This window comes from Nyctereutes procyonoides, unplaced genomic scaffold (genome assembly GCF_905146905.1).
Source record: "Nyctereutes procyonoides isolate TBG_1078 unplaced genomic scaffold, NYPRO_anot_genome, whole genome shotgun sequence".
NCBI classification, from domain to species: Eukaryota; Metazoa; Chordata; class Mammalia; order Carnivora; family Canidae; genus Nyctereutes; species Nyctereutes procyonoides.
The window spans coordinates 182,147-195,862 of record NW_026575044.1 but is presented as its reverse complement, the minus strand read 5'-3'; the positions used below and the strand labels follow the sequence as shown (position 1 = coordinate 195,862).

General features: G+C 35.5%; 1 protein-coding gene across 1 annotated transcript in view; it reads left to right on the top strand.

The window, feature by feature from the left end:
• Positions 1-13,716, top strand: part of PRRC2C (proline rich coiled-coil 2C) — a 100,178-nt gene that overhangs the window by 73,813 nt on the left and 12,649 nt on the right. Inside the window, 6 exon segments of the mRNA XM_055323735.1 lie at positions 2,057-2,245; positions 2,392-2,643; positions 3,881-3,973; positions 6,646-6,747; positions 10,161-10,362; positions 13,241-13,444. Coding sequence (XP_055179710.1) covers positions 2,057-2,245; positions 2,392-2,643; positions 3,881-3,973; positions 6,646-6,747; positions 10,161-10,362; positions 13,241-13,444 — 1,042 coding nt within the window.

Genomic DNA, 13,716 nt, shown 5'->3' with positions numbered 1-13,716 from the left:
GCACTTTGGGGGCTCCCATTGTAAATGGAGGTGGGACCAATAATACATACCATGTAGTATGGTAAATGGTGATCAGTGCTGAGGAGAAAAGCAAAGTAGGGAAGGTGCATAAGAAATTTCTCAAGGGATCTGGAGACAACAATGATTATTTTGTTCAATGATATAAATGTTAGATACGCTAAATAGACTCACAAAGATTGATAAGATAGTATGGTCTAACTGTTGCTACCCTTCATTGTATTATATATATTTTATACACCATTTTTATTTCAAAGTATATGATATTCTTCCTAAAACTACCATTCTCTAATAGTTCTATTAATTGTCCATCTGTTTTTGCATTTCATTGGACTATGTTAATTCTTTCTGTACATAAAATCAGTAGCTTTCAGTGATTAATTACTTCACTGTTTCACTTTTATACTACTAATTGTATATTTAAATTGACTAGAATTTCAGCATTGACTGAAGCAAATAGAGATTCTTATTCTAAGTCATATCAATAATATTTGCCTGTATTTGAAAGAGAATATTCAGATATTAATAATAAATCTAAAGAGCATGACTTGTTCTTATTGTTGACATTGTTACACTGATAAATATAATCGTAACCTTATACAGTAATTGATACCTTAAGTTCAGGGCTACTGAAACTGATAGGAACTATGATTGGATTGTAAGACTGGTGCCTGAAGTTGAACTTTGTCCTGAGTTTTGTCTGTTTTTTCTGAAAATGTTAAGTATTGTTATAAACATTCTCTGACTTATAAAACCCTGTTTTGTCTAGCCTTCTGCATGTTCACCTTCTACCACTGCTCTTAATACCTGCTATATTCCAGCCACAGTAGCCTTTTTTTCAGTCTTAACCTTTATAGTAGGTGTTTGCTCTGCCAGGAACACTTCCGCTGCTTTTGTCTTTTTTTTTTTTTTTTTTTTTTTTAAAGACTATTTATTAGAGAGGAGGGTGAGAGGACAGGGAGAGTTTGGGCAGTCTCCCCACGGAGCAGGGAGCCCACCACGGGGCTTGACCCGTGGGATCGTGACCTGAGCTAAAGGCAGACATTTAATCAACTGAGCCACCCAGGTGCCCTGATTTTTTGTCTTGTAGATTGAGTTACAGTGTGACCTCCTCAGGGTCTTTTTCTGTCTACCAATCTAAAGTGGCTTAACCATATTTTGATTTTTGCATATCTCTCATCTGATTTTCTAGTTGTTCATTTTCTCCATTCACTATATAATGCAAGTTCTGTAAGTTAGATTCTTAGTGTCTATTTTGGTCAGTGCCTAGCACAAAGAAGATGCCATAGAAATTAGCAGTTTAATTGGATTCCTACGGTGCGTGCACTTTATTACCAATCACAGAGTATTTTAATGGACGTTATTTCATTTTATTTCCAAGTATACTTTTTAAAAGTAGGTGACACTAGTGTTGCTATTTTCTTCTCTCCATTATTCATTCATCTGTTTATTTGTTGCTAGTGCAATCTTTGTGTGTTGCTTTAAATTTATTGCTTTAAATTTATTTTAAAGAATCAAATAACTTGCTGCTGTAATTTGCTCACAACAAAACTCATGACACTTAAAAGCCAGGACTTTGAAAAACTGAAGTCTTGGGGCACCTTGGTGGGTCAGTCAGTTGAGCATCTGACTCTTAATTTCAGCTCAAGTCATGATCTCAGTGTTTCGAGATAGGATAGAACCCTTTGCTGGACTCCAGGCTCAGCATAGAGTCTGCTTCTCTCTTTAGCCCTCTCCCCCACCCTTCCACCCCCGCTCCTGCCTTTTTGCATGCATAGTTTCTCTCGCTCTCAAATAAATCTTTAAAAATAAACAAGTAACAACCAAAGTCTTATCCTGGTTTTCATTTTATTGCTTTTTAATACAGATCAATTGTAGCTAAAGGAAAGTTTTCAAAACACGATCAGTGTCAGTTAATACATAGATTACTTCAAACTTCCTTCCATTGTACTTTTGAAATGCATGCTTCTACATACATCATTCAGTCACATTTGACTGTTTGCTTTGATAAGGAAGTTTTAAAATACTATCTTTCTAGGGAACAAAGAATGGTCAAGAAAGCGGAGTTGAAATTGGAATTGACACAATTCAGTTTGGTGCTCCAGCCTCAAATGGGAATGAAAATGAAATTGTGCCTGTACTTTCGGAAAAAACTACTGACAAGATACCCGAACCTAAAGAACAACGGCAGAAGCAGCCACGGGCAGGCCCTATCAAAGCCCAGAAGGTAAATATAATTGATATTCTAGATAGAACTATATGAAAGCCACTAATACTTACGGGAGAACTAGTAATGGTGTTGAAGTTGAATTTGATTTTCAATTAAATCTCTTTGATCATGATACATTTTTGTCATAAACATTGGATTTTTAGCTTCCAGATTTGAGTCCAGTAGAAAATAAGGAACACAAACCAGGTCCTATTGGAAAAGAGCGTTCGTTGAAAAATAGAAAAGTAAAAGATGCCCAACAGGTGGAGCCAGAAGGACAAGAGAAACCAAGCGCTGCTACAGTCAGAAGTACAGATTCTGTAACAACAAAGGAAACCAAAACAGTTTCAGAAATGTCTACTGAAATAGGAGCAATGATTTCAGTATCATCCACAGAATACGGCGCTAATGTGAAGGTAGGCAGCATGCCCCAGCCACCAGCTCATTGGTGCAAACCATGTGGGGAAAACAGCACCAGTACTCGTTTTTTCTGTTGTTCTTTTTCTTTTATTTTGGCTTGAGGCATACAATTCTGTAAACTATATGGGTTATTTTATCTGCAGAGAATATTTTATTCCATCATCTGCATTTGTGATCTGAAGAAATTCCTAAGTAAATGATTTCTTTATGTGGAAATTTACTTTTAATTCTGGACAGTTAAATGGTTCAAAGTGAAAAATGTACATAGAATGTTTTTCACTGGGTTTACAGGCTTTGAAAGGATTGCACTATATTTTTATTTTATTAAGAATTATAGTGGAGCCTTATCTTGCCCACTAGTAAGATTTTCAAGACAGAAACTAAGTCAAATTAAATTTTTAGTAACTCCAAAATAGCCAGTTTTCTTTCACGATTGGAATAGATCACTGTTTTATTGATTGAGCACCAGAGGAAGTAACTTGCATTTAGGAACCACATTGAAAGGTGCATATCTTTAAAAATACTCATTAAGACAAGATACAAAGATACACTGAGTGATTTATATGTACTAACATTTATGGGAATAGCAAATTTTATATCTGCCATTTTGTGTTCACTCTGGTACATATTAAGAAAGGTAAGTGGAAACATTCATGTTATTTGAATATTTTTGTCTTTTTAATTGCTATACAATCAGTATATGTAAATAAAAACCTTAAGATCTACCTCTACCATATTTAAAGAAGAGATTCATGATGATAAACAAGTTTATCCTAAAACCTAATTGCAACAACAAAGATCTTGACATTCATTTATCTATGTTGTTTTTTGAAGAGCATGAAAAATCAGTGGTTGGAAATAAGCTACAGATTATGAGAGCGACACAGTTCTTTTAGTAATCCCAGAAATAGTACTGTTGGCAACCTCCTAGTACTGTGAAGTATATTTAAGTTTTTTTAAAGAAAAAAAAAACTTTTAATTGGAAGTATAGTTGACATAAGAGAGCAACGGATTTGAAAAAAATGTACAGGACCTCGGCTGTAGTTGAAATGTACCGCTTCAGTAGTGAGTCCATGTTTGTTTTATCACAATATTGTCTCTAAGATTTGAGTCTTAAGAGATGCTCTCCTCTCCTGCTTTCCTCCAAAACAACTTTACAACTGTTAGGCTGCCATTAGAAAGTGAGTCATTAATTTAGTTTACAGTGTATTTTTTTCTATTACTACTCCACAGGAGTCTGTAACAGACTATACTACACCTTCTTCTTCTCTGCCTAACACTGTGGCTACTAATAATGCAAAGATGGAGGATACTTTGGTTAATAATGTAAGTAATCAACCTCAGATGTGGAAAGTATGCTTAGGAACCTGGCTATTCTCTGATATGTACTGTGTGACCAGTATTTAATTCTTCTCTGGGAAAGGGTTGTAGTAAATTTGCATTTTGGAGCACTAATACTTAGCAAAAATAGGCAACACTTAGGCTCAGTTTCATAAGTACTAATCCTATTAACTTGGTTTCGTTAAGAATTTTTATTCCTCCCTCCCACATTCTTCAGGTTCAGTAATTTATTTTGTTGGTATTGGTGTTCTTAAATGAAAACTTTTTACAATGCAATAAAAAAGTCACTCAACAAAGAGTGTTACCAAGTTTCTTTCTGAACTTAAAAAAAAATCTTTCTGTACCTTAGCAACATGCCTGTTGTGAAGATTGAGCTGAAATGTATATGTAAGCACTTCAGACTCTTAAATGCTGTGTTAAAAAGTGATAGTAAGTCATGTAAATTTGGCTGTAGTTTTCCGGAATGTCCATGTTATAATTAAAGATTATGTTAAGGCAGTACAGTCCATCATTTTGCCTTGTTCATTGACTGACAAAAAATTGTAAGCCCAGACAAGTTAGGTAACCCTCTGTAGAAGACCACTTTAGAAGTTACATGGATGGCCCTTGTTTTGGAGATGTGGTAGAAATTTGCTCAGCTGCTCCCTTTTTTAAATATAGCTTTCTATATCATTTTGAGAAGGAGAATTTTATGTCTTACAGCATTTTTCTTATGCTGTCTATGCTTCCTTCTAGCATCGAGTATAGAATTGTAGAGATGTGAGATGCTTTTAGGGTAGTTAAATCCAACTTTGTTGTCAGGCTGTAGGATGGAGGAAGAGACAAAAGCAAGTGTACAGTTTCTCTTTGTGGTGGGAGAGCTTTGTAGGAGCCAATTCATAGAATTTCTCTAGCTTTCAGATGTAGTAGAATTTCACTCAATGTGCCAAATCCTTTCCCCCTGACCTTTTGGAGGAAATCCTAAAATTATTTAGCTTCCTGTAAGAAGTAATGGGAAATTAGGAAGGGTAAAAGGACTCCCTGTCAATGATCAGGGAGTCCATGCCACTATGTCAGTTATCAAATGCTGAATCAGTAATGCATCAATAAAGTTTAATTTTACCTGTGTATTCTCATTTAAAAAATATAGTATTTCTTAGGTGTCACTTTTTCAAGAAAGTATACGATGCTCTATGCCAAATTACTCTCTAAATGTGATTTATGAAATACAAATAAGGAAAAATCATTATTCTCAGTACTTAAATGTGATTGAAAATATCCATATGAGTGTTTTAATGGTTTCTGTGTGATCTAATTAAAATGTAATATAACTTATGCATGCAGGATAACTGAAGGGGAGACACCATTCTTGTATCTAAGCAAATAGTCTGCATTTAATTTTTAGCTGTGTCTCCAGAGCATGTTTGAAAACAGAAACATCCAGTTTGGGTCAGGGAACATTATAAATGGTCATCAGTTTGAAATGATTTCACAGTGGTGTGTATTTGTGCCAAGTGTGGTGTTGATTCTGAACTAACTAGTGTTAAAAATAAATGTCATACATGGGAAAAATTTTACGACCTTTTGAAAGGTTTCTTTTTTATCCTTAGTGTGGTTGAGGGTTCCATTTTATGCATAGATTTTTTGTCTTTTGAAAAACCTGTTCTTGATTACGGCTTATATCCCTCATCAAAGTTTAATCTACTCTTTAAGGATCTTCATTTGGCTCTTTATTGCTTAGTGTTACCTATTATTACAATCATTTTGAATCTTGAGTATCTTGAAGATTTAAATGCTGGTGGTGTTTTTGAATATTCATATATAATCTCTGTTAAGTAGTCCATATATTATCAATCTGTGTTAGATACTCCCTAGTACCACAAAGTGATTACCATATAACCTCCAAGCATCTCATTTTATCTAAGAATAACTAAGTGAACCATTAGAATCAGTCATACAATAGTACATAATAAAATTTCAAGATCCAGAGACTTAGAGGGAAAAACGAAATCTGAGTATCTTAATATCTTCATGTTTTTAAAAATATTCGCCATAATCATGTTATAACTACCAGGAAGCAGTTGTTTAGTGTAACAGGGTGGTGCGATATTCCATACTTCCCTCCCGATTTTACTTCTGTTCTTTAGTCTAGTTACAAGAATGTTGGCTATATCGCAGGAAAGAGATTAACTTCTAATATTTGCAGTACTGTGTCAAATGCTTCTGATAGAATCTTAAAGGTGGAAATTGTATTCCTTAGAGCTTTGCTACACCGTGTATGGTCCATGGACCAGCAGTATCAGCATCACTTGGGAACTCATTTGAAATGCAGAATTTCAGGCCTTATCCCCCATACCAACTGACCAGAATCTGCACTTTAATAACATCCCAGGTGACTGTTATACACATTAAAATATATGAGGCAGTGCCTTCAAGTATATACCTTATATTTGGGACAGATTCTTTTTCTGTAATTATATGCATAAAAAAGCAGGTAGTATTTCTCTAAGATATCCAGAATTATCAATTAGTGCAGACACAATGTAATTCTAAGTAATCAAATATTCCTTTTGGCTCTGATGAAAAATACCCCTAGACCAGTACAATTAGTGTTGTCTGTAGTGGGGCTTTTGTAGCAGACTTAGTTAGATTATGATATGTGTTGCCTACCTTTTCAGGTGCCCCTGCCCAACACCCTCCCCCTCCCTAAGAGGGAGACTATACAACAGAGCTCCAGCCTAACTTCAGCTCCTCCCACTACTTTCAGCCTCACCTTCAAGGTATGTACAACATCCTTCTCTAAAAGTCCTTGATGATTGCATGCAAGGGGGCATAAGTTAAAAATACTCTTGGTATTTTTACTCGTTTTGTATGGTAAGCAACAATACTAAGCTGAGGAAATAGAGTTATGTCAAATTATATATTAACATTTTATTAACTTCTAATACCATTTTAAAGGGAGGCCTGTTACACTTGTGAATTTTATCTTAAAAATATAGGAAAGCACTAATATTTCATGTTTATACTGAGTCCTTAGAGACCTTAAGTTTTGGATATATTAGTTGTATACAAAACAAACCAACTGGCACGGTGTCTTGCATGTTTTTTCTTATCCTATGGTCCCATAATGATAAGACTGCTAATTTTCTGTCTTTCTTGTAAGTTGTGTGAATTAAATGAATGCTTTGTAATAATTAGAATATTTTATGAAGGGCAGCCTGAGTGGCTCAGCAGTTTAGCGCAGCCTTCAGCACAGGCAGGGCCTGATCCTGGAGACCCAGGATCGAGTCCCACATCAGGCTCCCTGCATGGAGCCTGCTTCTCGCTCTTCCTGTGTCTCTGCCTCTTCTCTCTCTCTGTCTCTCATGAATAAATAAATAAAATCTTTTTTTTTTAAAGGAATATTTTATGAAGATACCTCTTGATTTAATGGAGGTGATTTTGATCTGATTTTTTTGGACAATTTTGTAATAAGAGGGCAAAAGAGATTATAGACAACATGTGTTTTTTATATCAAGAGATGCATGTAGGCTTTTTTCCCCCCTCCTGTTGTGTTTATAATATTGAGCTGTGTTATGCTTTTTTTAAGTTGGGTTATTTGAGAGAATTTTAAATCTGTTGTTCACCTCCAGATTAGTCAGTGGTTAGCAAAAATGGCATGAAATTTAGTGAATTTCTTTTTTTAAGTGCATAGATTTATCCCATTGGTGATGTTTGTTCAGTTTTATAATCTGGGCAAGTATTTAACCTCTATTAGCAGGACTTCCTAATGCTGCATTGGTTGATAGTGAATCTTTGAATGAACGTTCACGTTCACTTCTAGAAGTTTGAAAGTAAAATTTTATGAGACAACCGCTTGTACTTTGTGTCAGGCCCAGTCGTTGCCCACTCCTTAGTCTCCTCCCAGTTCCTGTTCGATCTTTCTGGTTTTCCCTTGGGAGTGACTGTCTCAGTCCGTGTCTCCTACTGTGTCTTATGTGTGGTTTTGACTATATGCTAGTCAAGGCTAGTCCAGTTTCACATAAGCAAATAGAATATCATAAATTATTCTTTAGGCCAGCTGTTAATTCTTCAGAGAACCCATTCAGCCTTGCCTAATGTTTTTAACATTCCAAGAAGAACTATATACATTTAGAATTAAGGTGAATTTAAATTAAATTTCATTAGCATAAAAATTTCTCTAATTTCTTCACTTTTTATATTTCTTTGACATCTCTCTATTTGGATAATATATAAAGTATAGAAAAGTTTTATTGGGTGGATTTTATTGACAGCGTGTTTGTCAAGGGGAAGATTAGGTATAATTAAATAGTAGTACTTGTCCTTGATTTTCCAAAAATAGAGAATTGAAATTTCCTTGTTGCTAAAGAAATGAAATGAAGCCAAATGTGTGTGGCCTGTATATTATACAAGTTTGATTAGCTATAATTGACATGTTCCCAACACAATAGAATTAGTATAAAAGGCATTGTGTGCTCTATAAAACTGCTCTAAACCATAGAATCTCAGACAGTACAAGCAAATTGCATTTTCTCTAACTTCATAAATTTTTTTTTACAACCCCCCCCCCCCCGCAAGACTCTTATTTTAAAATAAAACACATTTGAAAGTAGCAAGGTGATTATGAGAAGACTCAAGCAATCATAAAAACGTCCCAGTGTTTTGGTATTACAGTGATGGTATTACTCCTCTAAGAAAAAGTTAGATTATATGTACTATGTGTTTTAACAAGAAAGCAGGGAAGATATGTAATTATTTCTCATTCTTAAAATTAAAATAAGGTGAAAAATTTTACAGTTGGTGCTTCAAGGACTGACAGCTTCCTAACTATGGCATTAAAGATTGTTACTGGATTTTTTTTGCAGCTGAATTTTATAGTTTACCTTGGGTTTGTTTTCCTGTTTTTAACTAGTAGATCTAAAAACTTGAAAGTCTATGTATCTGTTCACTTCCTGTTGAGGATCTACATCTGTGCCTGCCAGTTTAGGATCCACTAGCCACGTGTAGTTAGTAAGTGCTTAAATGTGGCTAATCTAAGTTGAAGTATGCGCTGTAAGCGTGTAAAAATAAAATAGACACCAGATCTGAAATGTTAATATTTAAAGTTAAAACGTCAACTTTTGTGTTGATTACAGGTTTAAGTTATATTGTAGATAAAATTTGGGTTAAAAATGCTATCAAGTTAGTATTACCTCTTTATTTTTTAAAATGTGGCTATTAGAAAATTTAAAATTATAATATGACTTGCATTTATATGTCTTTTGAATAGCACTGGTCTAGATAGATCTGTTTCTATATTTTTAAAAAAGATTTTATTGTCTTGGAAAGAGAAGGGGAGGGGCGCACAAGCTGGGGGCAGAGGGGGCACAAGGAGGGGGAGAATCTCCAGCAGAGTGAGCTGAGCGCAGAGCTCAGTATAGGGCTCTGTCCAACAACCCTGAGATCATGACCTGAGTCAAGACAAAGAGTTGGGTGCTTAACTGACTGAGGCACTCAGGCACCTCAGTCTGTTTCTGCATTTTAAAAAACAAGGACACTATAGCTAAAACCTCTTAGCCACAAGTACAAATGGCAATAGTCAGTATCTGAAATGCTTGATGAAATCTGGATGTAGAACAAGACATATTTCTTCTGCACCCAAGCCTAAAACCTATCTGGTTACTTTGCCGTTTAAAACACTGAACATAAAACAGCCAAACAAAAGGTACCTGATATTTGCTCGAGAACTGCTACCTTATAGAGAGAGAATGGAAGGAATAGAGTATTTATGGAGGGCCTTTTAGTGCCCTTCCCCCCTGGAGTCAGGGCCTTTGGTTAGTCCTAAAGAGGCATGACCTTCCTGTTTCCTTACTCACCACAAGGGTACAGGAGCACTGACTTTATATTTTGCTAACTTCTTTGCCAGAGCTGTCAACAAGCTCTCTTTAGAGACATAGTTCACTGCCTCCCAATTAGAATAAGGGAACAAAGAAAGATAAACGGCAAAGTGAAAGGTTGGAAAGCCTTAGGAATCCTAATCTTGTCTTTTTTCAGTGTTTTGAAAGCTTATATTTGGAATTGAGATATATATACACATGTATGTATGTTTGTGTATGTATATATTGTGTTACAGGTTGTTTGGTGTGTTTTGGGGGTTTTTGTTGTTTTGTTGTTTGTTTTGTTTTGCTTTAAGACAATGTCCATTTTATTGCAGATGGAGTCTGCACGTAAGGCATGGGAGAATTCTCCAAATGTAAGGGAGAAGGGATCGCCAGTAACTTCCACAGCACCTCCAATTGCAAGTGGAGTCAGCAGTAGTGCCAGCGGACCAAGCACTGCTAACTACAACTCATTCTCAAGCGCATCAATGCCTCAGATTCCTGTTGCTTCAGTCACTCCCACAACATCACTATCAGGTAGAAGGTTTTGGTACCTTTCCTTTAAATATCTTATTTAAAATTTCTTATGATCTTTTCCTGTTTACTATCCCCCCCAAACTTACTATTTATAAAATGTATAAGACTTCACAAGATCTAATTATCAGCTATTTTGTAGTAAGCTCTTGCTATTCTTATGCCTTCCCCTCTCTTAACCCTCTCCTAATTTTAAACAAATAGTTTTTGATGGCTTATTAAAATTTTGCTTGCTGGACCTTCTGCCCACCCCTATGCCCTGCCCTTTGTGTCATGCTCCTCTCCCCATTATAGATATTAATAAGTAGTTGGTGAAAAGATGTTTATCCATCTAAATTTTTCTGTAGAATTCACCTTTTGATTTTTATTGTTTAACTCTTATACAGCTAATTATAATTAGTCCAACTCAAAACAGAATCACACAGGTTGTAAATTTTTGTGGTCTGTATCTAATTTGAGGGAGCTATTGGCCTAAATCTATTGGGATGACATATATTTTCTAGTGAAGGGTTAGGGATAGAGAATTTCCAGTTTCTTATTTGAGTAGATATTTATTGGGTTTTTGTTTGTTTTTAAAGGGAATCCATCAACATCCCAGGTTAGAAAGTGCTTTTCTTCCTTAAATATTTCACTAACGTATAATCTTTTCATTAAACTATATCTCATTTGGGGGCTTTACGGTTTTTAAATAATTACATTTCTAAAATGGTTGACTCTAGGAAAGTACACCCTTTTACCATATGTATAACAATGTTTCTTCTGTTGAAAACAAATTTCCTTTCAAATTTTCCCAATATTCTCTAATATTTCGAAAGCAGCAGAAGCTACTTTCCCAACAGATAACGAGATCTATCCAGGACAGATTTTACCTTCTGACTGGTTTTCATTTAGTGATTGCATTATTGTTTTTCACTATTCTGGCATTGTGTACCAAAAGAATTGGTCTTTGGGATGTATTATGGTTATTTTGATGTTATATGGGATGAAAAGTATATATTAAGACACACATATTCAAATCAAAGAGCGTGTTCCACTTCTCTTCCCTCTTTTCATGCATTCCCTACCACGAATTTGCAAGACATCTTCATAATGTTTACTAGCTTGGGCCCCAGTCATTGGGTGCGTAGGGGTTGGGGCTATAAAGCAAGCAGGAGTAGAGTAATGTGGGGAGATTGGGAAATAAAGGGACTGGGAAGGTTCAGTCACAGTTGAACCTTAAACAATGCAGGGGGTTAAGGGAACTGACAGCTGCCAATACACATATGCAGTCAAAAATGGAATATAACTTTTTCCCCTGGTTATAACTTTTGACTCCTCCCCCCCCCCCCACCCCACAACAGCCACTATTGACTGGAAGCCTTAACTGATAACATACATAGCCAATTAACACATATTTTGTATATTTATTATAGCCTGTATTCTTACAATAATGTAGATAAAGAATGGTATTAAAATCATGAGAGAAGATACATTTACAGTACTGTACTGTATTGAAAAGAAATCTGCATGTAAGTAGACCCACACACAGTTTAAATCTGTGTTGTTCATGGGTCAAGTGTCCTTCCTTTCTTCCAGGTCTGATTTCCCCACTCTGCTTGACTAGGATAAATTTTTATACTTCTTGCCCAGTTATCCTACTGGTGGAGACTCAAGTGGAAGAACAAAGGTGCTTTGACCTTAGTTCTCTCTTAGATAAAACATCATTTGAAGTCTGAAAATAATGACTGCATCTCACGTTTTAATCTGATAGGACTATTGCCATTCACTGTATTATTACCGTCATTAACACCCACAGATCAACAGAACTATGTGACCCTTCTAGATCTTAAGTTGTATAATTCTACTTATTTATTAATAGGTTTTCTTTAGGGATGCCTTGGTGGCTCAGTGGTTGAGCATCTACCTTTGGCTCGGGTTGTGATCCCGGGGTTTTGGAATTGAATCTTACATCAGTCTCTCCGCGGGGAGCCTACTTCTCCCTCTGCCTGTGTCTTGGACTTTCTTTGTGTGTCTCTCATGATTAAATAAATTAAATTAAAAAAAACTTGTTTTTATTTTCCTTTTAAGGCATTATTATACACCTTTTTTTTGCTGGTATATATACAAGGAGAGAAAGAACTAACTGTAGCTTTAAGCTTATATGGCTATTTAGGAGGAGGCCCCTTTACATTAATTATTATTAAGGTTCAGTGCTTTGTTTTTCTGTGTTCTTATGTCTATACCTGACTTAGTAGATGTTTAAATATTTATTCCTAAATAATGAAGCTCTTAAGATTACCCTTAAGGTATGTTTCTGGAAAGAAGAATAAAATCTAACCTTTAATTTACATGACTTTTTAGGAGCAGTTGTGATCTCCTCAGGTCTATTTACATGTTTTTTTAAGTTTATTTTATTTATCAATCTCTACACCCAGTGTGGGGCTTGTACTTATGACTCCAAGATCGGGAGTCAGTGCTGTTCCGGCTGAGCCAACCAGGCACCCCTGCATTCTTAAATATTCCTAAGGTGCAGCATTTTGTCCTTCTATGTTGTTACTTTTATGCCTAGCTATAAATGAATGAAGCGCTTGACCATCCTTGTCTTTGTGACGATTAAAAAACTATTAGCTTGAGGCTAAACTATAACAACCCTGTAGGCTCTTAGCCACCTTATTTTGTGAGTTTTATTTTTTAATTTCCTTCTCTTTGCATTTTTCTATTTAATATATTTCTCCAGGTTTTATAGTCTTGTTTACAATTGGTGATTGTTACTTAAGTATGGGGTAAGTACATGCAGGGCATAAACATTAATTTTCCAGTGTCCAGCTGGCATTTGAGTTGTTTTACAGTGTAGAACAGTGGCACTTTAAAATATCTGCCTTTCTCCCTCTCCCGCATATAGGAGCTGGTACATATACTACCTCTTCTTTGAGTACAAAATCTACAACCACATCAGACCCTCCTAATATTTGTAAAGTGAAACCCCAGCAATTACAGACAAGCAGCCTGCCTTCTGCAAGTCATTTTTCACAGTTGAGCTGTATGCCTTCCCTTATTGCCCAGCAACAACAGAGTCCACAAGTCTATGTGTCTCAATCTGCAGCAGGTAAGATTTTTAGGATTGGGTATAAGGAATTTAGAAAATGAAGACTTTTTAAAATATTTTTTTTCTCTTTTTCAAGTTAAGTATTTTTTGATCTGCTCTGCAGATTTGTTTCCTCCTAGAATTTAATTTGCAAAGTAACTCTTATACACTTAATGCTATTCCAGTCAGGTTATAATACTTTGTTATCTAAAACTTGATAAAGCGATAGTAAAATTCATAGGGAAGAATGAACCTAAGATGAGCAAAGAAGAAAAAAATTATATGTTGGAGGT